We start from the raw sequence: 25152 nt of genomic DNA, 5'->3' as shown, positions 1-25152 counted from the left end.
AGTAAATAAATATTTTTTTTTAATGACTTAACCCAACATACCAAAACACTTGCTCAGATTGGTCTGCTTGTCAATGAAAACCTTGGCAGAGACGACATTCCCAAAAGGCATGAACATCTGCAGCAGGTCTTGGTCCCCAAATTCCTGGGGCAGGTGGTAGATGAATAGATTGGCTCCCTCTGGACCTTTAAAACATCCATTTAGAAACAAATATCAAAGAAAGCACAACTCCTTGGGTCTTAATACAGAGTATCAAAGCTCAGATCAAAACTCATTCAGTTCTATAGAACTGGTTCTACAAAACACCAAGAGTCATTAAATTGAAACATTATTTTGTCAGTGAAAAAGCTGTCCATTTTCTCCCAAGCTGGATGTAATAGATTTTTTAAAATGAGTCTTCTCAATATTGGTATTTAAATCTGTCTTCAGCCCATAGGAAAATGCCACATCTAAATACAAAAGCGAAAGAAATTCTGAAAGCTAATACATGGACACAAAGCTAGTTTCACTACTTCTCTACATTCTCAATAAATTCAATGTCTATTGGATCTGGTGTAACTATGGCTAACAGTGTGATCTGTGAAACACGAAATTCCCAGTTCAAATCTTAGATCAGACACAAACTCACTAGGTGAGCCTTAGGCAAACCACTATTCTATCAATTCAGACCTCACTGCAAACCTCCAAATCTGCTATATGACAATAATAGCAGTGGCCTACCACCTTAAAGAATTGTTGTACACATTAAGGAGACTATATATGAAATGCTTTGAACACTTAAAATGATATATAAAAGCCACAATCTACTTTCTCAAAGATCAGGTATTGTTAAGGATGGTTCTAAAGGTAGAATATAAGTAATAAAACTGACTTTTAAAATGAAATGCATCTCTTTGTCCAGTGAAAGGCACAGAATAGTACCTAGGTGTTTGCCAGGAGCCAAACAGAATCATTTTATGGATGAGGCCAGAGAGGGAAATAATATTTTAACAGAATATTTTTTTCCATGGCTTCTACAATTCTAGGTCACTGGAAAAGAATGTTCTCTGTACAGTATCAGGCATAGGGCGCAGGACTCCTACCTCTTCAAAACCAAACCTTCCCACCACTGCCTCCCACCTACCTTCCTTTTGACTTCCTGCTGCACCAATACTCTGCTGCGTTAACAGACTCTGGTTGTAGAGTGTAGGCAATGCAGCAGCAGCATACTGCTGGATCCCAGAGTAGGCCTGAGTTAGGGCCTCCATTGTGCTCCCTGTGCCATTTGATAGGCCACCACTGCCTAGCCCACCATTTAACGCTGCCATTCCTACGCAGAAAAATGGAATAAATGTTTATTAGTGATTGGCTTGTCATCCAGTTTAAGACATACTTTATTACTAAAGTAAGTTGAGACACAACTTTGGTCCAAGCAAAACAGATGGCTCATTCTGGATGGCATTCTTTCTTTATATTGAACTCACCTGCTAAAGAGCCAACATTGAGGCCTGCAGTAGCCCCTGCCAATGTTTGAAGTGCCCCAAGAGAAGCCATTGGGTTAACAGAGGAGCTGCTACTGGAACTGGGTGATGAACCTGCTATTAAAATGAGAGAATTAAACACCAATTACAGCTTTCAACAATATCATATGCCTTACTACCTTCTCCAAAATGCCCAGAAAACGATGTTGAATTAATGGTTTGAACAAGGCATGGTGAGAATACTTTAAAATACAAAAATTAAAATTTAGTAATTCCCCAATGGTCTACAGTTGTGATTTTATTTGGTGTGGCCCCAGAATATTCAGATTTAATGATGTTTCACTTTATTGTATGGAACTCTGAAGACTTCAGTCAGGTTAATCTTTGGGATGCTGACTGGAAACCGTGTTTCATTAGTGCCTTGCATGTAGACACAAAGACAAGAATCCATAAATGTTAGTTTACTAGCCACCCATTATCTAAGGCCATCACCAATCCCCTTCCCTGCATCCTCTGGTATGCACAATGTCTTTGGAGATAGACAGAAGTCTCCCGTGACTAGTGTGTGATAGAAAACTCACTGGAAAAGACCCTGATGCTGGGAAAGATTGAAGGCAAAAGGAGAAGAGGACGGCAGAGGATGAGATGGCTAGATAGCAACACCGATGCAATGAATATGAACTTGAGCACACTCTGGGAGAGAGCAGAGGACAGAAAGGCCTGGCATGCTATGGTCCATGGGGTCACGAAGAGTCAGACACGACTGAACGACTGAACAACAACAAGAAACAGCACTGCTCAGAAGGCCTCCTGCTGTTTCTTACCTGCACGGAAACTACAATGGAAATAAGACCTCAGGGGTAGGGATCTGTGTGATGTCAGATGTCCTGCTTGCCAGAGATATAGGGGCACTTGCCTCTGGTGAGATGGCAAGTGGATTTGTCAATTTGTACAAAGGAAACTGATTTGACAAGAATTTGTACCAGGTTTGACATTCATTTCCTAGGCTATCATCTCAAAAAGGTTGACGTCTCAGTGGCTGATCATGACATACAGAATGAGTTCCTGGGTACTGATCCTTTGCCACACTCTAGTATTATATTTTAGCATAGCTAAAAAAAACTGAATCCAAGAAGGGGCAGTGCAGATTCTTGTAACTCCTATTAAGTTCCACAGCATAAGGCAAACAGGCAGTTAGCAGAGGCAAAACTTGTCTCACCACTGCAACGAACTGGGTCACCAGGGGTAGGTTTAGTTTTCATTTTAATTATGTCCTTAAATAAGCCACTTAATTTTCTTCCATATAAGTGAAAAAGCTGCCATTCACTTCAATGAAAAGAGGTACAGCACTTCACTTGGGGAACTCTGATATAATAAGGGCAAAACTTGCCCCACACTGAGAACAAGTGGCCAGGTTTACACCAAGAACTTCACTGCTGTGTGTGCGCGCGGGCATGTGTGGACTTGTGACACACATACAAACACACACACGGCAAAGAGCTCTCAAATCCGTGCAACTGGAAGACTGCTCACGTGACATAACCTCCTCCTGAGGGTCCTCCACCTGGAGATTTTGAGGATGTGCAGGAGGGAGGGAGGGAAGGAGGGAGGGAAGGAGCCCCCCCCCCAGCTACACTGACTGAAGCAGTTCTGACAATAGAATTACTTCACTGGATTTCACTCATAGCATATACAAACTTCTACCCTGTATATTGAAGCCACCTAAATTAATTTCCCACCACCACCACATGCATGCTGCAGAAGAATGCTTTAGGGAAGCAGAACAAATCACATTCTCCCTGAAGGGTAATTTATGATTTAATCATTAAATCATTGGTAGCTGGCTCTATTGTCATGTGTGAAGTGGCCTTGACACAGGAGTGGGGAACACACAGCCTGCAGGCCACATGGGCCCCCTGCATGGCTGTTTTTATACCCTGTGCAATTGCTGCAGAGGCAAACATAGTGCTTTTGCAAGGTAACAAGGCATGTGGCAAGAGTACACCTTCTTTGCAAGCAGGATCGCACTTCCAGAAGGTTCCTGGGAGCATGATCCTGCTTGCAAACGAGGCATGTGTGCTTGCAACACAGTATTATATCAAGAAATGGCTCTTACCTGAACTAGTGAGCACACTTAGAGGACTGTTGGAAGAATTGAGTGCAGTTGTACCACTTGGCGTACTCTGAGCTGCGCTTGCTGCAGCTGCTAATGCAGCTAGGTTCTGTAACTGCATCGCATTCAACCCTGCAACATATCAATCAATGCACAGTGTGTATGTTCCTATACCACTAACCATTGGTGGTCATCGATGGATCCAGCAGCATCACCACTTAGAAGACGCTTTGGGGTAGAAAACTGAAACATGATAATCACATGCCTACTACCCCTGATTGAAGAAAAAACACTTCCTGACATTCTCACCTATAATTCTGGGATCATTACCAACCCAGGCAACAATGTGCCATTCCATCAGGCTGCACCAGAAGAAGGGAAGCAGGGCCACTCTATCAGTAGGAGACTAGCTGTCTATGGCTGCTCTTTTCCCTGAACTGTTTCCGCCCCAGCTGGTTGTTATAAGAACCTTGTAATATTAAGTAGTATTGGCTGAGTTTGCATGTTTTCCTCCCCCTTCCCTTTTTCTTTTGTAGTGTGTCTTTTAGATTGTAGGACTACATTAGGGTCTATTTTGCTTGTTACTTATCTTATATAAGCTGTTCTGGAAGACTTTGTCAGCTGAAGAGCAGGGTAAAAATGCTTTAAACAAACGGATGTGATTAAAACGCAACTAAAGATTGTGATCAACCCCAAGAAGTAATGAACGTAACCTACATACTACAGGAGTTTTACTCTCCCCCTGCCTTCTTTCCACATAAAGCAAGAACCAGCTATAAGTGCCAAAGATTTTAAATTACTATAACTTCCACATATTATGGAAACAGGGGCTAATAGTAACTTCAGTCTAGAAAAAGCAGCAATTATGATAATTCAGTTCCTTCTAACAGCCCTTCAATACCAATAATGAGGGGTCTTTTCTCACCCTTATTTACTGTATTGATATTGGTTGTTGGCCAGTTGCCCTTTGTTCCCAATTCAGTTTGTCATGTATATACCATCTTATTTTATAAATGGTTATCTTGCCTTTTTATTTTTGTTCAAGCTAGCTTCTTCTCCATTACCACTACCTGTCAGTTCCTGAAAAACTTAAATACATATTTGATTCTTCCTTGATGGACTGTAGCCCCCTTCCAGTTTAAAGCCAAGATCTTTTAAATTATCTATACATTTAATCATATGTTGTCTCTTATAGGCAATCAAGATCAATCTTTGCTGATATTAGTATATCACACATGCTCTGTTAATAACCTTCCATAATCTATTCTTTTTCACTTTAATACTGAACCTACTTTCAGACCCCAAGAAGCATAGGGAGAAGAAACTCACCTCCCATGGGGTGAAGGCTGCCCAGTGTGTTGAGATTCCCAGAGGAGGCGGCTGCTGTCTGCTGAAGGAGCTGTAAATAAAGCTAGACATTACACCAAAAACAAAACAAGAGTGAGAATGAGGGCTGGCTCCAGTTCTGGGAGACACTGCACTACACCACAGCCAGAGCGCCGTCACAAGCAGAATTCCCACTTCTCACGCCATCACCATGCCAAGCTACACACAAAGTATTGGCATTTCCAAAGACTTCAGTAAGAATGCCATTAAAAGGGGAAAATCCAATTGCTCGTGCAACTCCAGGAAAAATGTTCTCCCTCAAATCATGGCTAGTGCGCCACTAATTGTGTAACTGTAGATAAAATGCCCCACACAACAGTGAACACCACACACAAATTAATACCATACTAAATGGAGAAAACAAAGCCTCCTTTCCTTATTTATGCCATAAATGAAAACCTCTAGAAGTCCAGTTCTTACCATGCATGGCCAGTTTCCTCCTTACCAATGTAAGCACGTGAATGCTTTTAACTAACAATTCAGTGACTAGAGGCACATCTTAATTACAAACACTCACCAACATAGCCAAGAAATATTAGAACAAATCCAGAGTTTTTCAACAGAACCTCAGTATGAGGATATTTGTACTACAAGCTATAACTGTTGGTAAATGATTGGGGAATGAATTTGCACAGAAACTGCCAAGTTAACTCACTGCTAAGTACTGGGGTCCAAGTGTGTTCAGTCCAGCCAGGTTTCCCCAAACGGAGGCAGCACTGATCTGTTGCATTTGTTGCTGGAGCTGCTGTGCAATTCGCTTCTGTTCTTTATCCTTCTGGGTATCTGCAAATTTCACTACGATGGGAGAAGAACACCCCTGCAATATAATTCACATAGTTATACCTTTATGCATCACTCCAATACCCTTGAAATAATCTCCCAGCCTCCAGAATTACAACTCAGTTGTTTTCTCTCTGTTTTGCATTTTACGTATGTCATCCTTTTTTCTCATAAATTGGAGACGTGCATGTGCACGCGCAAAGTGTGGGGGTTCAAACCAAGGGATGCCAACAATGGATTTAGAAAAATGCAGTTGTAGGAGCCTGACATTGGACTGAAAACAAAGAATCATCTACTCTTTCCAACTGTAAGGTTTGCAAGTATCAAATACACCACCCCCAGTTACTCAAAGTGACATTTCTTACCTCCATGGTCTGTGCTTGATTCATTGCTTTGATTGCTGTTTGTGCCATAGCTCTTGTCGTAAAAGTCACAAAAGCACAACCTGGGAAGATGATAGGATCAAATTCAGGTTTACCCAAGCAAGAGAAGCTGAAAAGTGGAGAGGGGCATTTCGCTGATTTCAAACGCTTCCCAAGGGGGAGGGCAGAGAGAGGGAGAGAGAAGGAAATCCTTAAAAGGGAAACCAGCAGTTGCAAACCAGCTCTCTAAGCTTACCTCGGCTTAGGCCATCAGGACCCCGTAGAATTCTGCATTCTTCTATCTGCCCAAAGGAGGAAAACATCACTCTGATATCATTTTCATTGCACTTCTTTGAGATCATCCCAATGAACAGTTTCCTATCTTCCACTGCTAATGGAAGGAAGAACAAAAAGGGAAGGAAGTCACTTTTATCTACAATGGCTAAATAAATTCATAAAATAGTTTTCATTTTTTACTCTCCTGATTGAAATACTAAGATTAAGGAGAAGTGATGGTCCAAGTTAAGTTGTCTTCAGGTTATCAAATGTTGGATAATAGGAACTCTGCATGCTTTCCAGACACCAAGGGACAAAAGAAAACATGTTACATCAACAGGGGCTTGTCTAGCTCATCTCCTTGTTGCCCTGTAGCTCCCTCTTCTTACTTCCTTCTTCTCCCTCTTGCCTTTGCAACCAGCACATGCACCATATGCTTCTCTGACAACTAATAAAGTACGTTGAGTTGAACTTCTTTTAAACAGGTTCTAGCCTGCGATTATTGCCTCAAATACTAAATGCTGTGTTGCCATGTTTTCTCTCTTTATAAAAGAACTCTGCTGTAAGTTACACCACTTTTTAGCAGCATACTGTCATCCATCATCATTCTCCAGTAAAACTGCCCAAAGCAATGTGCAAAAAATTGTAAAGCCATATAATAAAAATCATAAATGTCAAATTGGCCTTGAGCACATTGATATCTATATTTTAAAGAATATATGTAGTTTGTAACAAAGAAATAAGAAATTATTACATATTGACGCAGTTCACACAATCACCGCAACCCACCGTGGCTTATTAGCCACAGTGGGTTGCAGCACCTCATGGCGCCAGGTTGCTAAATCAAGCCCCCACCTCGGCTTCCCTACAACAGACCATGGGTTCTGGGTGGTTTGTTAACCACCCCAGCAAGCCACCCTTACTGGGTTCAGACAACATGAGAAGCAGTGCCGGGCAAGGATAATTATGTGAATTAGCCAGCAAGCGACTGGAAGGTTAACAAGCCACCATGGCTTGTTAACCACCTTGTGATCGTGTGAACTGGTGAACGAGTTGGATCCAGGATCTGCCTTCCATGGTCAGAATGGCTCCACTCATAGAAGGTACCTTTGCCCGATTTGGGGGGATCCTCCCTCCCTCCCCTGCCTGCATGACAGTTCACCCCATTCAGCAAGGTCCACCAACCCTCTGTGTAGCATGTTCAGGGAGCTGGAGGAGCTCTGCAGGGAGAAGGGGACAGAGGCAGCAACTTCCACCAGCCCAGTTGCATGTACCAATATCTAGATCCAACCCAGTAAAAGTCCACAGAAAATAAAAAGCTTAAGGAGACTACAATGTAAAAACTCTAAACCCACAGACTTTAAAGAAGTTTGACAGTACCTTTAATATCATAAATATTTGATTAATTTCCCCTTTAACACAGGTGGGTTTTAAAACAGCGGAACAGAATTTCCAATATAAACCAAGCCTGCAACCCTGAACACAATGCACTATTCGAAGAATATCTTCATATGCTGTTATAGGCTACAACCTCATTCCGGAAGGAAATATTTATAGTAATAGAAGAGAAAGTTGTATAACACAAAACAAGCTTGTAAGTGTAGATACAAAACTATATTTTAAGAAGTTATCTTCATTTACTAGACATTAGAGATAGAACAATCCCTTTTGGAGAGCAAGCAAATATATTGTTTTTCTCCTTTTCTTTTAGGATCTGTTTGAAAACTTCCTTTTTGTTCAGAATCTGTTCCAAAACCTACAAGTTCCTCTAAGCCAGGGATGCAGAATCTCAGGCCTGGATGGCCAAATCTAGTCCTCCTGGGGTCCTAACCTGACCCTCCAGGATTCCCCAAATGCCTTGCCCCCCTCTCCTCACCCCACCCTCTTTCCCCCAACCACCTATTATCGTTTGGTCATTTCTTGGCTTTTGTCCAGTTTCCCCCCATTCTAAAAGGTTGAAATGTCTCTCCTAGGGCTTAATAACCGACAGTAAGAGCTTTAAAATGTGCTGGCATTTGTGTGTGTTCTTGGCCCTACTCCTTTTGCCTTCAAGCCCCACCCACTTCTGGAATGTGGCCCCTGAAAGTTTCTTCAAAATGGAATGCAGCCCGTGGGCTGAAACAGGATCTTCACTCCTGCTCTAAGCACAGAAACAGCTTCTCCTCAAGTGAAATGATCAGACAATGTAGCCCTACACTTAGGAAATACGTTTTATTTAACCTTGCAATGAATGTAGCATTTACAGGGCTTGGAAGTGGCTCCTAAACTTATTCTCTCACTGTCCCACACTATTTGCTCAATAGACCTTCTTCAAGGGAGAGGGCTCAGTCCCTTGTAACCAGCTTCTCCTGCCTCTGAAGTAAAGGGTGACAGGGTCTATGCAGTGGGCATAGCAGCAGTATGGGATTTTTTGGTAGCTTGCTCACATAGAAGGGCTTGGCTACTGTTTGTTAAGCCGGAGCAAGGGGCCTTTCCACATAATATACTGATCTTGATCAAAGAAAGCCTTTTTTGCATACACTTACCATTATTCTTTTCGCTGTCAGCTGGCTTCATTTGGATGGGATGGTGCATCTGTGACAAGAAAGTAATTAAGGCCGGGGAAGAAAAAGTCAAATGTTCCAGAACAAAATATCTCCAGCACTCCTTTACAAAATAACCTTATATTCATTTGAAAGCTGTTGTAGTCAGGCAATTTATAATCTCACTTTTAATTATGGTAATTCAGAAGAAAAAGAAGTCTGCATTTGTTAGCAGAACTCAAGGATTTCACATACCCCATCCCAGAAATTTTTTTACCCTGAGTATGGCTTTATGCAGATCAGCTGAAAAACAGAGAAGATTAAAGAAAGAATGCTTATTGTCTTACCCCTGGGAGAATCTTCATGTTATGAAGAGCATTTTGTGCTTCTAGTGCAGCTTTACGGGTATAAAATGTAACAAAACAGCACCCTATAAAGCAAACAAGTTCTGTGATACTTCACATAAGAACTACCTCTTCAGCACAAGTTACTTGATAGCTAAAAGTACATTAGACCAAAAGGTGCCACTAACTAAAATCTAAATCTTTTAAGAATGACAAATGTTTTAATATCTTAACTATACTAACACTCCAGCACGTTTTATACAAGTGACTTGCCCATGGGGTGTTACCCTTCATGTGACAGCTAGCCATATATGTATAAATCACCAAGTTGTCTGTTTGTACAAACCTGAACTAACCAGGAGTTAACTTTCCCTGAATGAAATCACTTCAGCTTTCTGGCTGTAAAGCTATTCTATAAATGTTAAGAAAATGCACAAATACTCTGTAAGACAAGATATTTTTTTAAAAAATTATGGAATGTAAAATACCTAACCATAATATTTAAACACATAGGTGCAGTTTGCACGTATTGACAACACAGTAGTTTAAAAACTGATGGGTTGTCGGGAATGAGTGAGCAGAGCCACGATCGGCTCCTGCTGAGCGTGATGTCCGAACCTAGACCACTGAGTTGTTTAGGGGCTAAACAACCTAGTAGTAAACCCAACAACAAACCACAAGTTATCTGCTGGGCTGATTTGTCCCCAAACAACCCAGTAGTCTGGCTTCAGACAAGAAACTCAGCAGAACCCAGTAGTCTGGGTTGCTGAGTAAAAGTGGAGGAAGTGGGCACACTACTGCAGCGCGCCTGCTCTTTCCCACTCGTGCATGACAACCCATCCGTTTTTTTAACTAATGTGTTGTTGATACATGGCAAACTAGGTCTATGGGTTGGATCCAGAGTTGCACAGAGCAGAACTCTGCAAACGGAATGATCCTGTGGGAGGAAGATGATTTTTATCTTTTCTCCCTCTCCCCTGAAGCTCCCTATACAGGGGATGCTCCCAAACAATGTGTAAGAAGGCACTGGGAGCAGGGTGGGGTGGGGGGTAGAATTGGCAAAAATCACCTCCTTCCCTGTTCTACTGATGGAAGCCTCCACTGGATCACAGAGGCTTCTGTCAGGGGGACACCACTGGATACTACCCATTAAGATTAACCTTCATGTCTGAAATGTGTTTATCAATTAGGTTTAGTATACACATGCAGCCGAATGAGGTGGTAGAATGTACTGAAGGGGGAATCACATTTTTGAATGCTACCCCCTCTTTAAAAAACAAAAAACCCGACCACCCTGCAAGCTGAAAACTAGCACAGGAGAGTCCTCAATATATTAATATATTTTCCAACTTGCAAGGTTTTTTCCCACCAATAGGAGAGCATTAAAAAAAAATTCTTCACACACATGTGCAGCCTGAAGAGTAGAGTGCAGTCTACTCTATAACTTCAGGATCCTAACATCTTATTCTACTGCATGTGTAGACCAGACCTCAGTTTCTCTAGAACACATAATTTAACCAATAAAACTCCTTTGCTGTTATAAATAAACTGCTCATGTGCCTCGTTCTTAGCTCAAGAGATGCTTTAGTTTAGTAACTCTTAAGGGTGTGCTTTTCCCTACAGTCTTAATTCCTGCCTCAATTAGCAGTCCAAGGGTGGACTGGATGAAAGGTCAGAAGCACATACATTTTCTGGCAACTTTCAGCAACTATTTAGGAGTCTTATTTCACACTTTAAGACTGAGTTCTTCAGGACAAAAGGCATACCAATCATGCTGAAGATGTTTCACTGGATGTTAAGTGGACACAGATTGTTTGTGAATCTTATCCAGAAGACATCCAAATGATGTAACATTAGGTGAACTATGCCAAGAATAAGGGACACTCTACACATTATATTTAAGTGTACAGCTACAAATAAGTGAATAAGGCAAACATGCTCAGAAACCCATATACAGGGACAACTCATGGAACCAAGGCTGGATGAAGCTCTCTGTCAATTTAATGGCAAGCCCAGGTTTGCTTCTGCATGTGAGGAATAACTCTGATAAGGCACCTAATGTAGCCTTTCTATAACCAGAGCGTGCCACTGTGTTTTCTTGCTAATGTTCCAAATATGCAGATCATACATAACTCATGACACACAGGTGAAAGCAACAGCACCACACACATGCACGCTTTTGCATATTACAGTGTGAATCAGACACACAATAATCTCAGAACCAAAACTTCCCACTGGGGGAAAAAGAGGGCTCTCACCTTTACTCTGAGGAGGGTTTTGGCTCCTGTCCCGCAGGACATTAATTTCATAGACAGCACCATACTGTTCAAATAGTTCTCGCAAGTCTTTTTCAGACCAACTCCGTGGGACCTGGCCCACAAACATCTTAATGGCATCTATGTCTGGTTGGTCAGGATGATCCAGTGTGCCATTCATTTTCTTTGAGCTGCATGAGTCAATGAGAAACATCTGGTAAGCGTTCTCCTTGGCTGTGTCCTGGTCAATCCTTTTTCTCATATGTTAAAAGTATACTAAAACTAAAAAGTTGTTTAAAAAGTAACCTGATGATTTGACATACTCAGAGAGTGAAAAATCAAAACACATTTTGTCCACTGAAAATCAAGTTATGGGGGGAGGGGATGACCTGGTTCGTAATGACAGACCATGGTTTAATTAACTATGGTTTGTTGAATTGAGGGTTGTTATTACGTGCAAACCTGAAACTAAGGGTTAACTATGGGTTGTTAACCATGAACAACTCATCAAGAGAACCCATGGTTTGCTATTGCGTTGCAAGCTGTGGGTTGTTTAAGCCATGGGTTGTCATTACATGCAAACTTAGAATCATAAGTTGTTGATGGGTTGTTCTGCCAAACTAAAGAGGCAGTGGGGGCAAGAGTGGTTTAAAAAACTCAACCTCTTTACATGCCAATATTGTAGTGCTGCAAAGACATTTGAGAAACAGGGAGAGAGCAAGTAAAGAAGGAGGGAAACAAACAACCCAGGGACTGAGAAAACAAACCATGTTTTGTTCAGTCTAGACAAACCCTGGGTACGACAACAAACCATGGCTTAAATAAAGACCAGTCCAACTTGTCTGATGGCCATTTGCCTTCTTCCAGATATATTTTGTTGTTTTCTCTTCCAGAAAAGTTAGCATCTTGGAAATGGAACATTATAAGTCTTCCATACGGAATAAACATTTACTGCAAAAAATAAACTGGGCTTGGAAGTTGCTAAAAAGTTGGTATACTTACCATTTAATGAACTTAGTAAAAAAAGAAAGATCAAACTCAGAAGCAAAAGTATCTGGTGATGCAGATTTTCTGGAAAATTTCCTATGCAAATTAGGCTGATTTGCATAGGGTAATTTGCATTGGAAAATTTTCTGATGCCCTAGAACAGAGATGGACAACAACCAAAGAACTATTCATGCCATGCTGACAAGAGTGATGTGAAGTGGAAAATTTTCCAGTGCTTTATTTTTCATCTATTTTACCACTATTTGTTTGCTCCATTTCACACTGCGACATATATGTATTTCATTGACATATGTACTCCCTCATATACTTGCTAAGAATAATCACTTGAAAAAAATTAAAATTAACACTAAGATATTGTAGAGCTGGAAAAAGTGCAAAAAAGGGCAACTAAAATGATCAAGGGGCTGGAGGATCTCCCCTATGAGGGAGGGTTACAACAGCTGGGATTGTTTCGCTTGGGAAAAAAGGAGGGTAAGGGGAGATATGATAGAGGTGTACAAAATTACACATGGTGTGGAGAACATGGATAGGGAGACTTTTTTCTCCCTCTCTCACAATACTAGAACCTGGGGTCATCCCATGAAGCTGACTGGTGGGAGATTCATAGAATCATAGAATAGTAAGGTTGGAAGTGGTCTACAAGGCCATCGAGTCCAACCCCCTGCGCATAGTTAAGCTATGGAATTCGCTACCACAGGATGTAGTGAGGGCCACCAACTTGGATGGCTTTAAAAGGGGTTACATAAACTCCTGGAGGAGAAGGCTATCAGTGGCTACTAGTACTGATGGTCATGTGCTACCCCCAGTACCAGAGGCAGTGTGCCTATGTACACCAGTTGCTGGGGAACATGGGCAGGAGGGTGCTGTTGCACTTGTGTCCTGCTTATGGTTTCCTGGTTGGCCATTGTGTGAACAGAATGCTGGACTGGATGGACCCTTGGTTTGATCCAGCATGGCTCTTCTTATGTTCTTAACTTTGAAACTGGCAAGCTTGTCTAATATTATATTTGCAATTGGCACGAATTCAATGTTATTAAGGAACACATGAAATGGAAACGTTTCTGCTCCACATCATTGAAATATCACTCCCCCTAACAGTGATCAGGTGGTAAGTGCTGACAGAAACTGAGCCAAACCAGGGCCTCTGCAAAACAAGAAAGAGGTGTCAACATGCTCGGGTGAACCCCAAGGACTGCAGTAACCTCAAGGTTTACAAAAAAACTTTTTAAAAAGCCTAAGGGCCAAATCCAATGCTGCCCTTGCACACGTAGCCTACCCTGGCGTTTCCTCTCTGCTGACCTGCCCCTTCCAAAACCAAGCATTTTTGTTCCTTTGGGGGCTTGTCCCTGGAAGCACTACGTCGCCGCTCCCCAAGTGTTAGGGGCCATGTGCGGACCAGAAACGCCGGGGCTGGCCTTGTGCAAGGGCAGCATTGGAGTCTGTCCTAAGAGAGGAATGCTTAAAAACAACACCACTTTTACTCCACAACCCATGATTGGCTGTTTTGTAGGTTGTTGAGCGTGATGTACAAACCTGGTCCAATTGGTTGTTTAGAAGCTAAACAACGCAGTGATTAACCCAACAAATTCAAATGACTGAAAATATTTTTTTGACCAAAGCATTAACTTCAATATAACAACAACAAAAAATAGTTTCATTATCAACAGGGTTGATACTTATGCTAACAAGAACAAGTTAGTTAACTGTTATTGTGAAACAATGGGTTGGATTCAGACTTTTGCCTCAATAGATGAAGGGCTTCTTTTGTTTGTGTTGGTAACTGTAATCTACTGGAGGCTTCCTGCTGGAGTAAGCGGGAAGAGCAGTGATTTTTGCAGATTTTTCTTTCCCTCTGCAGCCCCCAGCACCACCTTCCACACTGCAGCTTCTCAGGGGCACAGTGGGCTGCAAGAGGAGGAACTGGGAAAAAGTGGCCACCTAATCCCCTTCTTCCAATGTGAGTGGAACTCCAGTGAGCTCTAGATCCAACCCAATTAATTTAATTTTAAAGCATGAATGGACTTACTGGAACTTTTAATGTGAATAATTCTGAACAGTTCTTTTCTTTCAGATTACAGGGTCAGCCTACAGTTACAAAATTAAAAATCAGAGAACCCACAGTGGCAGTCTTAGCTTCATGGAATATCCTACCATAGTCAAATAATAGGCAGTCAACTGGCTGGCATGCCACCTTATGGATATTCACTGAATTTCAGAGGAGAAGCACTACTCAGAGTACTGAAACACACACTGTAAGCTAAGTATTCACTGAGACTTCCAGGTTCTTTCACTTTGTGGAATTCTGTATAGACACACGGATTGTACCCTACCAGATGTTGCTTCCAGCACAGATTTACTGTTTAGCTCAGCCTTCTCCAACTTGGTACCCTCCACATATTTTGGACTACAGCTTCCATCAATCCCAGCCAGTATGACCAATGGTTTAGGATGGCAGGAGTTGTAAATGAAAACCAAATTGTAGAAGGCTGATTTAACTAGTTCAGTTTGAGATCATAATTAGTATCAAAAAATTTGAGCACCTAGATCACAGACCATGTATGGCTTGCCAAAGCTTTCCTATCGGCCACAAAACCAAATCTATATGGTGGCCCTACAGTCTGTGTACAGATCAGGTCTATATGGCTTCCTCCTTCAGGAGGAGCATGGGGAACAAGGTTGGCAGTGGTATACAGAAGCAAGGTTTATAATAACTATGTGGCAAATATTGCTCACCCCTGCTTTATACAATGCAGGTCCAATACTGCAAAATCTGAAATGTTATGTTGCAATAGCAAAGGAGTGATTTTGGGTATTATACTCTTGCTGTTATTTTTGTCATTTTACTTGCTGTGAACTGCCTTGAGTGCTAAGTTTAAAGAAAGGTGGTATACAAATGAAGTGGCTTGACTACAGTGAATTCCCAACAATTCTAATCTAGAAAGGAACACTGGAACAGTTCACATGATCAATGCAGCCCACTGTGGCTTATTTAAATTACATTGGGTTGCAGCATGTGCTGGTGGCCATTTTGAATATTCAACCCCCAGCAGGGGGTTGCCATGTTTTGTAATGCCATCCATACCTGGGCTGCCAAAAAAACCCTGCCACCCAATTTCAGATGACATGACAAACCAGGACAATGCCCTGCTGGGGATTCAAAATGGCCACTGGCACATGCCATGATCCACCGTGGCTTAAATCAGCTATGATAGGCTGCAGTGATCATGCGAACCCAGTCAATGAGACAAGATATTATTGGAGAACCCTCCCCTACCACAGCACTACCTGTCACACTGTCTTAGAGGACATGCATAGTTTCAATAGCGAGGCTACTTTTTAGCAGAGTTCTTTCCTGTAGAGCTATTTTGAGGGGATGGCATGCCCATTTATTCATAAACCCTATAAATACCAGAGTAATTTTTAAAGTAAGAATTGCCTCTCTTTCAGGCTGCTGCTAACACAGGTTATTGTAAATGAGACAGGATTAATCATGTTTTAATTGTTGTTATCTAGTAAATTTTGTAGACTTGTATGCTAGGCTGCTATAAATACTGCTATAGGAGTCAGTGTGGATATACATTTAACTTGATTGCTGCTACCGCAAGGGACCCACACTTTTCATCCATTAAGAAAAACAGCGAAAAAAGTTCTTCTTAAAGAAGTGATCAAATTTAGATTGTATATAACATTTATTCCCCGTTTGTAGACAGTCCTCAACTGAGATTCCATTTCTCTATGATGTACTCTTATAGTGTCAGCTGAGAATCATAGCACTTATGTGATCTCCATAGTCCCTCAAATCTGTTACCCAGAATTCCATATCTAAAAGAAGAGAACAGTGAGATCACTTAGAATCAAGGAATATCAGAACAAGGTAGATCAGTTATTTTTCAACTGAATAAAATTGGATTGTAATTATGTTTATTTTATGTAAACACTCTTTAAATTGTCATCTCAAAATGATCAAATACGTTAAATTCTAAAATCTGAATTTAACAAATTCAGAACTATTCTGAAAATGTGGTGTGTAGTTAAAAGTGTTGGATTCCTGGAGAGACATCTAGGCCCAAATCCCCACTTGGCTATGAAAGTCTTTGGAAGATCTTGGGCCAGTCACCAACTTTCGACCTAACCTGCCGCACAGGGTTGTCATGAGGATAAAAGGGGGGGGGAGTGACGCTCACTTTTCAACCTGCCAGTAAAGTTCTTTTATTACACACTATCTCCCCACCCCTTTTAAGATGCATTTCAAATTCCCATCTCTGAAGAATAGAAGTGCAACAGGATGCAATAGGACCATTTTTGCAGTTGCCTTAAGGGTGTGCAACTCATTCACTAGGGAGGTGGAAACATGTAATTCTTTACCGATTGTTGGAAAAGGAGCTAGGCTACTTCAACAGGGATTTGAAGTTGAGGGGATTATTTTATTGCTGCTCTTTCAATATTTTATTTCATTGCTGTGCTCTCCTAGTGCTTGATTTATCATGAGGGTATTTCATGCATTGCTAATTTCAGTTTTTTATTTGTTATGTTTGTACTATAAGCTTCTCTAATTTTTTCAGAAGAAATTTTTTTTATTCCTTTGAAATAATTTGAAGCCAATAAATCAGTTGAGAGAAAATAACTTGCCCCTTTTGATTTTTACAAAAAGAGAGGGGGTGAGTTCTATTAGCCACGCGGAAGCCAAAGTAATTCACAAAATGTATTGCTTAGGTATTTCACTGAAATCAGTGGCCCCTTACTTTCACATAGTGACTCTGATACGGAGTCATGGTGAATACTTATGCATGAGGATTTCTGACCTCAACAGCTGACAAGTCGAGCCAGTTATCCCCTTTATTTGTTAGGTAACAAATTCATAGCCAATGTTTTTAAGACAAAATCGTTAACAAGAACATATCCCCAGGCCCTACTGTAACTAATCCTAAGTACATGTAACTGAAACAACACATTCTTCCCCAGTTTATCCCCAATTCTAACTACGCCCCTTCCTTTGTCATCTCTGACACTTATAATTGTCACAATTATTGAGATTGTAAGTTTCCTATACTCTTGTATTCTGTAAACCAGGATGCACACTGATGGTGGAACAACTCTGAGAAATATGTACTAGTCACTTATTATGTATATTTCATTTCTATTCCAGTGCAATGTTATGTGCTGAAGGGGGCAGAAGCAGCCTTCACATAATTATATTTTATGTAAAGCACTTGGGGATCTTCTAGATAAAAATCAAATTAATATATTCCCACACTTACCTGACACCAGCTTATTCCAATGAAGCTAATACCTCAACAATAAACCATGCACATCAGAAAGATGCTTTGATATTCATAACATTTGATTTTGGTCAGTAATTGTTATTGTTGTGTTTGAGCTATATTAAGGTCTCTTTTCACACAGAAAAAGCACAAGAATATGTAAAATTGCATATCAAACATGCTAAAAATGTTAGTTATAAATGGTTACAAATATCAAGCTATAAAATTGCATGAGCAAGTGTCTATGGTATTCCCTCCTAGACTGCAAAGATGTGCCCAATAAAGTGCAGAATTTCTGTTTAGCTGTATCTTAACCAATAAAACATCCCACTCTAAATGAGTCCACAGTAGAACAAGATCTGATGCTGGATGCAATATTTTGGCTACTGTGCCCAATGGAGTTCTTGTTCATAACATATGAACTGTAAGCATATTCCAGGCTCACTTTCACAAATTAACTCTAGGGTCTTGCATGCCTGGTTTGGTTCTTCCTTTAATACATAACATTAAACAAATCCCACCACCACCAATCACCTTCAAAAGAACAAATTCAAAGCAATCAGCATCAAGGTAGATTAGCTATGAAAACAAAATACTTACATAGGACCGGCATTCAAGGAGCAATGATCCACCATCATTTCTGGGAGGAAATCCAACTTAAAAGCAGCCATCACTTCTCTGCTTACCACAAACCACTAATGCTAGATCACTGCCCTGTCGAACCAATTGAACACCACCACTTAAGTTCTGCAGGTCTTAACACACTGATCCACAGAAAAAACACTCAAACCACAAGAACGCAAGCTTGGGCGAGACCAGCAACAGACACCACAAAAACAGGCTGGACTGGGAAAGAAACATGGGGACCAGGATTAAAAACGGGATGTGATCATGTGAAGAGCGACTCAGCTCAGTACACAATGAAAATGCTGATGCACTGGGCTTGTTTTGTGCAATTTTCCCTGGCAAAGCAGTACTGAGTGCACTGTCAGATATACAGAGTGTCAGATCCATGAAGATAGTTGTGTGCAACAGAGCAGAAGGAACACAAACTAGCTTCATAGCTTCCAATAAAGCTCTCAACCCCAAAAGTGTCAATATGAGCCCTTAAATATTCCTTTAGATAGAATATATTTGAAGTAAGACATCATTATACCAAGTTCCTGCTATGAGGCAAGTTAATTTTGTGGGATGATGCAATTTGATTAACCCTTGGCTCAGAGTATACGTAGCTAGCCTCAATATGTTTGGATTTGCTTCTGGGCAAGATTTCCAATCCCTAGACAGAACTTTACTTCAGCTTTGAATTTACATCTATAGACACATCCCAAATGAAAATACCTACAAGTCTCCCAAATTCACCTATGAAAGAAATTGAGCATTTGGAAATTCCTGGCCTAACAAGTCCATTTCTTAATATACTACAACATATGAATAAATCATTAGTAGCAGTTTTCATGGAAGTGCACAATCAAATATGAAATTGTCACAGTATTAACATCCTGATGTGTCACATCCCATATTTTGTCAACGTTCTTTGTCCTTTCGCAAACTGATTTTTTCCCACATTCCTGTAGCTTTATTTCAGATTCCTGTAGCTTTATGACCCTAACACAACATTTACTTCAGATTCCAGGTTTACCACCCTCTAAAATATTGCTGATTAAATCTATGCAAGGTAACTTTCCCACATCTACTATTGATTGTAGATGTCATTGTCCTTTCCCATTATGTAGGAACTGAACTGCCATTTTCTATGTATTTGAGAGGGAAGAGAACCACTACATACATCCAGGAAATGAAAAGTATGCTGCAGATTATTTCACACAAAAGGCGTGCTGGCAATGACAGCCATGTATGTCTTGCATCCATCTCCAGCTTCCCTATGGCTCTCAAAGAGATGGCAGCTTAATTCTATTAGAATACATGTCATATATACCAACAATAAAGCAGCCTAGGTTTAAATTCATTTAGGGTGCAATCCTATGCACGTTTAGACAAAAAAGGTCATTTTTCTGTGTAAATATCCATAGGATTGAGCATTTTTCAGGCATTTTTTCACATTAAGTTCAAGCTCATTCAAGGCTATAGATAGTTCTGTACTATTCTTGAAATCAGCTTTCATATCTGTTGAATGCACTAATTTCCTTTTAGTTCAAATGTGTTTGATTACCTGCTACCCTCCTTTACACTTCCACTGTTTTAGCTCCCTGGCCTGGTTTACTAGAAAAGTGCCTGACTGTATGAGGGGTTATATTTACTGTTTGAATAACAACATATTTTGGAGGAAAACCTAGGATCATATTATCTGTTCTTTTCTAGGACAATCACCACTGATCTGACTTTAACACTGTAAATACTGAGGTGCTCAAACGTATTAAATCTATGTTAGGGGTGGGCAACCTGTGGCTCTCCAGATGTTGTCTGACTCCAACTCGCATCGTCAGCCAGTATGGCCAATGGTCAGGGATAATGGAAGTTGGTAGTCCAACAACATCTAGAAGGCCACAGGTTGAACACTCCTGCTCTAGGGAGAAGGTGAGAACACGGAACAAAATGTTCAGGGGGACTGGAGTAATGCCCTTATAATGAAAAGTTGTTTGGGGCTTTTTAGTCTAGAAAAGAGTAATTGGGGACGTAACACAGGTTTATAAAAATTATGCATGGTATGGAGAATATGAATAAAGGTAAGTTTTTCTCCCTCTCTCATAATATTAAAACCCCGGGGCCATCTACTGAAGATAGTGGGAGATCCTGGACAGACAAAAATAAGTGTTTTCATACAGCTGAACTATGGAATTTGCTACCACAAGATGTGGTGATAGCCACTTGGCTTTAAAGGGGGATTAGAGAAATTCATAGAGGATAAACCTATCAATGGGGACTAGTCATGATGTCAATATACTACCTCCAGGGTCAGAGGCAGTATGCCTCTGAATTCCAGTTGCTGGGAAATGACAGCAGGAGAGGACTATTGCCCTCATTCATGTCCTGGCTTGTAGGCCTCCCATACGCATGTGGTTGGTCACTGCTGGGAACAGGATGCTGGACTAGAAAGGCCTTTGATCTGATGCAGCAGGGCTCTTCACATGTTCTTAACCTCAACTGAATTTTTAACGAAGTAAACATATGTAACATCTTCTCAAGTTAACACACTTTGGTGCAGTGGGATGAAAGCACTACTTTTCTCAAGCATAAGGTTCAATATTTTAAATATATCTGAAAAGATTAAGCTTAAGGATCAAACAGCTAGACAAAGGAATTAAGAGGCACACAGGAATGTAAGGCTACCACATTTGAGAAGTTTTTTGGGAACTTATCTTCTGAACACCTTTTCCACTACACATAGCATACACTCTTTTGAGGAGTGCAAGTCATCAGCTGATGTTGAAGACACAGGGTTCTAAACCCAAAGCTTAGGGTTTATTTATTTGATTTGTACCCCACCTTTTTACCAGGAAAAATGGTATTCAAGGAAGCTAATGGCACTCAAGGTGTCATTACTCTCAAAGAAAAGAGACGCATGAATCATTTGCGCTTCTGTGGTTACATGCAAAGTGGGGGACTGCATTTCTCACCTGTAGGCAGAGCCATAAATAAGAACCTCATTTTGCATGTTAGAAGAAAGTGGAATGAATTACAGCAAAAATGGTCAACCAGTGGCTCATGAGCCACTTCTTGCCTCTGTAGCAATTTTATCTCTGCTCTTGACCTCTGCCCTTCTTGGCTGATTACAGCCAATAGATCTGGCCTGAGGACCTGGATCCAGGAAGTGATCAACACTTCTTTGAGAGGTGGATGATTACCAACCTTTTAAAAAGAGACAGTGGTTTGGCCTCTCTCAAAGAAGATGGGGATAAATACAGAGGAGTTTAATAATTTTAGACCAATGGCCAATCTTCCATTTTGGGGTAAGATGATTGAGCAGGTAGCTGCTGGCCAACTTCAGGCACTTCTGGATGATTCTGATTATCTAGACCAATTTCAATTGAGATTTAGGTCTGGTTTCAGGGTGGAGACTGCCTTGGTCACCCTCTGAGATGACCTTTGCTGGGAAAAAGACAGTGAGAGTGCATTCCTGTTGGTTCTCCTAGACATCTCAGTGGCTTTCAATACCATTGACCATGGTATTCTACTGGGGAGGCTGTCTGAATTGGGAGTTGGAGGCATTGTTTTACAGTGGCTCCACTCCTACTTGGATGGTCAGTTCCAGAAGGTGGTGCTGGGGGACTATAGTTTCGCCTCGTGGAGACTCCGTTGTGGAGCCCTCAAGGCTCTATTTTGTTCCCCGTGCTTTCTAATATCTACATGAAACCACTGGGAGAGGCTGTCTGGAGAGATGGAGTGAAGTGTCATCAATCATCAAATGCAGGTGAGGCAGTAACTATCCTGAACTGATGCTTGTACTCAGTAATGGGCTGGGTGAAGGCCAATAAAAGGACTCAATCCAGACAAGATGGTGGTTTTGTTAGTAGGTAGCTCATCTGTCCAGTTAAGTGGTATTCAACCTGCTCTAAATGGAGTTGAACTCCTCCAGAAGAAGCAAGTTCATAGCCTAAGGGTGTTCATAGATCCAGCTCTGTCTTGCTTGAGGCCCCAGTGGCATGAAATGCCCTCTATCAGGTTCAGCTGATATACCAGCTATGACCCTACCTGGACAGAGATAGCCTGGCTACAGTTATCCATGCACTGGTAACCTCCTGCCTAGATTATTGCAATGCATTATACGTGGGGCTCTCTCTTATTTTTGGAAATAACTGGAAATTTTGAGAAAAACAGAAAAATAAGCAATGCTTATTCTTTTAGCACTCTTTACAGATCTAAAGTCACTTTATTGCTTTAGGACAACCTTCTCCAACCTGGTGCCCTCCAGATATTCTGGCCTTCAGCTCCTATCAGCCTCAGGCAGGATGGCAAATGGTCAGGAATGCTGACCATTCTTGTCCAAAACATCTGTAGGGCACCAGGTTGAGGAAGGCTACTGTAGCAACGTAAAGCAGCCTTTATGTTCCTAAAGTTATATTACGTATAGCTTGGCTTGCTCATAAACTTATCATTGTATTTGAAAACTTTAAAAAGTGAATTCAATTAGTCAATTTGTAATTATTCTCGGAATAAACTATACTTTTAAAAGTTAATATACCAAACATGATAATTTAATGAACAAATCAGGTTAAGCATAACATATTTTAGGTTCCTTGTTTATGTCTGACCAGAGGGAATTTCAGCAAGTAGCACCTGAAACATCTGAATCATCCTAGAAGCCAGAAGAAGCAGGAAGAACTGGACGCAGAGGAAGACAAGTCCGGAAACACAGGACTCTTTAGAAGAGCAACAGAAAGCTGAGGCAGAAGCGGAAAAAACTGAGGCGAGGAAAAATGAAGGAGAGGATACTCCTTGGAAAAGGGTGACAGTTAGGAGCAGAAGAACTAGAAGCCACTCTGCACCAGTGGAAGCAGCAGAACTATTGAACTGTTTTCAGGTACTTGAAAATGAGACTGGAGGACAGCCTGCCAAGGAAGATGAGAGCAAGCAAGAGCTGAAGGTCAGTCAAGCAGAGGCAATATAACCAAGGCCTACAACAACAAGAAGAGTAATAGTTATGGGAGATTCCTTGCTGCGTGGGATTGAAATCCAAGTATGTCATGAAGACCCATGGACTCGCCAGGTATGCGATCTCCAAGGTGGACGGATTAGAGATGTGACTGAAGGGTTGCCTACACTCATAAAGCCCACTGACAGGTATCCCTTTCTTCTCATCCATGTGGGAACAAATGATACTGCCAAGCGGAGCTATGAAGAAATCACGTCAGACTCTGAAGCTTTGGGAAGGAAACTCAAGAACTTTGGGGCCCAGATAGTCTTCTCATCCATCCTTCCAGTAGTTAGAAGAGCGATAGAAAGGGAAAGAAAAATACTCTGCGTGAATGACTGGCTACGAAGACGGTGCTGACATGAGAGATTTGGATTCTGGGACCATGGCTATACTTTCTGGAAGTAGACTGCTGGCAAGGGATGGGCTGCACCTCACAAGGGCTGAGAAGAATGTTTGGCCACAGCATGAAGAACTTCATCAGGAGGACTTTAAACTGAATCTCATGGGGGAGGGAGAGATAAAGTTGGGGGTAAAATGGACGAAGGCTTATGCACCACAATGGAGAGAACAGCTTTAATCGCACTCAAAAATAGTCTTCAAAAACATGTAGGAAGAAAGCCAGACTATAAAGCACATGGTCTTCGATGTCTATACACTAATGCCCAGAGAATGGGAAACAAACAAAACGAACTTGAACTCCCAATACGGGAAGGAAATTATGACTTGATAGGTGTAACTGAAACTTGGTGGGATGACTCCCATGACTGGAATACAGCAATTGAAGGACATAACTTGTTGAAAAAGAACAGAAGGAACAGAAAGGGAGGTGAAGTTGCACTTCATGTGAAAAATACATATCTCTGTAAAGAAATACAGAAGGATGAGCTTGGTAGCCCCACTGAGAGCATCTGGGTTAAAATAAATGGAGCAAAGAATAAAAGGAACATGGTGGTCGGAATCTACTACCGGTCACCCAATCAAGGAGAAGACGAGGATGAAATTTTTGAAAAGCAAATAGCCAATGTTTCAAGGAAGCATGAGGTAGAAGTAATGGGGGACTTCAATTTCCCTGATATTTGTTGGGAGACGAATTCTGCAAAACATGGCCCCTCCAAGAAATTCCTGACTTGTGTTGCTGATAACTTCCTTCTACAGAAAGTAGAGAAAGTAACTAGAGGATCAGCTATCCTTGACTTTACCGAACCAACAGAGATGACTTAGTGGGTAAAGGAGCAATTATGGGAACTCTGGGGGAAGTAACCATGTTATACTTGAGTTCTTGGTTTTAAAGGAAGCAAAAGCTGAACGTAGCCAAATGCGTACCCTGGATTTTAGGAAAGCCAATTTTAATAAACTCAGAACAATGATAAATAAGGTCTCATGGCAAGCAACTCTAATGAGAAAAGGAGTCCAAGATGGATGGGAGTTTTTAAAAAAGGAAAGTCTCAAGGCACAATTACAAACAATTCCAACAAGAAAAAAAGGTGGAAGACAACAGAAAAAGCCAATGTGGCTTCACACAAAGCTTAGAGATTACCTGAAAACAAAAAAAAGATACATATAGGAAGTGGAAGGAAAGCCAAGCTACTAAGGAAGAGTACAGGCAGGTAGCACAGAATTGCAGGGATGGCATCAGCAAGGCTAAAGCTAAGAATGAGCTGAGGTTAGCAAGGGTTGCTAAAATACTTTTGTCAGACACGTGCATAGTAGAAGACAGAGGAAAGAAATGGTGGTTCAACAATTACCTCCCTTGTGGACTGTGGGAATGCAGTAGACATAATATACCTTG

At 41.2% G+C, this 25152-nt stretch overlaps 1 protein-coding gene across 15 annotated transcripts in view; it reads right to left on the bottom strand.

Annotated features, from left to right (window-relative positions):
* CELF1 (CUGBP Elav-like family member 1) overlaps positions 1-25152 on the bottom strand; it is a 58677-nt gene that overhangs the window by 16235 nt on the left and 17290 nt on the right. For 6 of the 15 annotated variants that reach the window (XM_084849269.1, XM_084849188.1, XM_084849182.1 and 3 more), the window contains exons 2-12: positions 11502-11689; positions 9247-9329; positions 8903-8951; positions 6358-6492; positions 6105-6184; positions 5615-5776; positions 4903-4984; positions 3577-3705; positions 1464-1577; positions 1124-1309; positions 42-185 (exon numbers count right to left, since the gene is read on the bottom strand). In XM_084849269.1, coding sequence (XP_084705395.1) covers positions 42-185; positions 1124-1309; positions 1464-1577; positions 3577-3705; positions 4903-4984; positions 5615-5776; positions 6105-6184; positions 6358-6492; positions 8903-8951; positions 9247-9329; positions 11502-11679 — 1342 coding nt within the window. In that variant the 5' untranslated portion in view covers positions 11680-11689. Of the gene's footprint in view, positions 1-41; positions 186-1123; positions 1310-1463; positions 1578-3576; positions 3706-4902; positions 4985-5614; positions 5777-6104; positions 6185-6357; positions 6493-8902; positions 8952-9246; positions 9330-11501; positions 11690-14532; positions 14587-18367; positions 18532-25152 lie in introns of those variants that run through there. The other 9 variants (XM_084849198.1, XM_084849276.1, XM_084849205.1 and 6 more) reach the window with 7 other exon arrangements.

The sequence above is a fragment of the Heloderma suspectum genome, chromosome 1, assembly GCF_057233095.1.
Source record: "Heloderma suspectum isolate Gila_16-S chromosome 1, 16-S_ref, whole genome shotgun sequence".
Classification (NCBI taxonomy): Eukaryota; Metazoa; Chordata; class Lepidosauria; order Squamata; family Helodermatidae; genus Heloderma; species Heloderma suspectum.
This window is presented reverse-complemented; position numbering and strand designations above follow the sequence as displayed.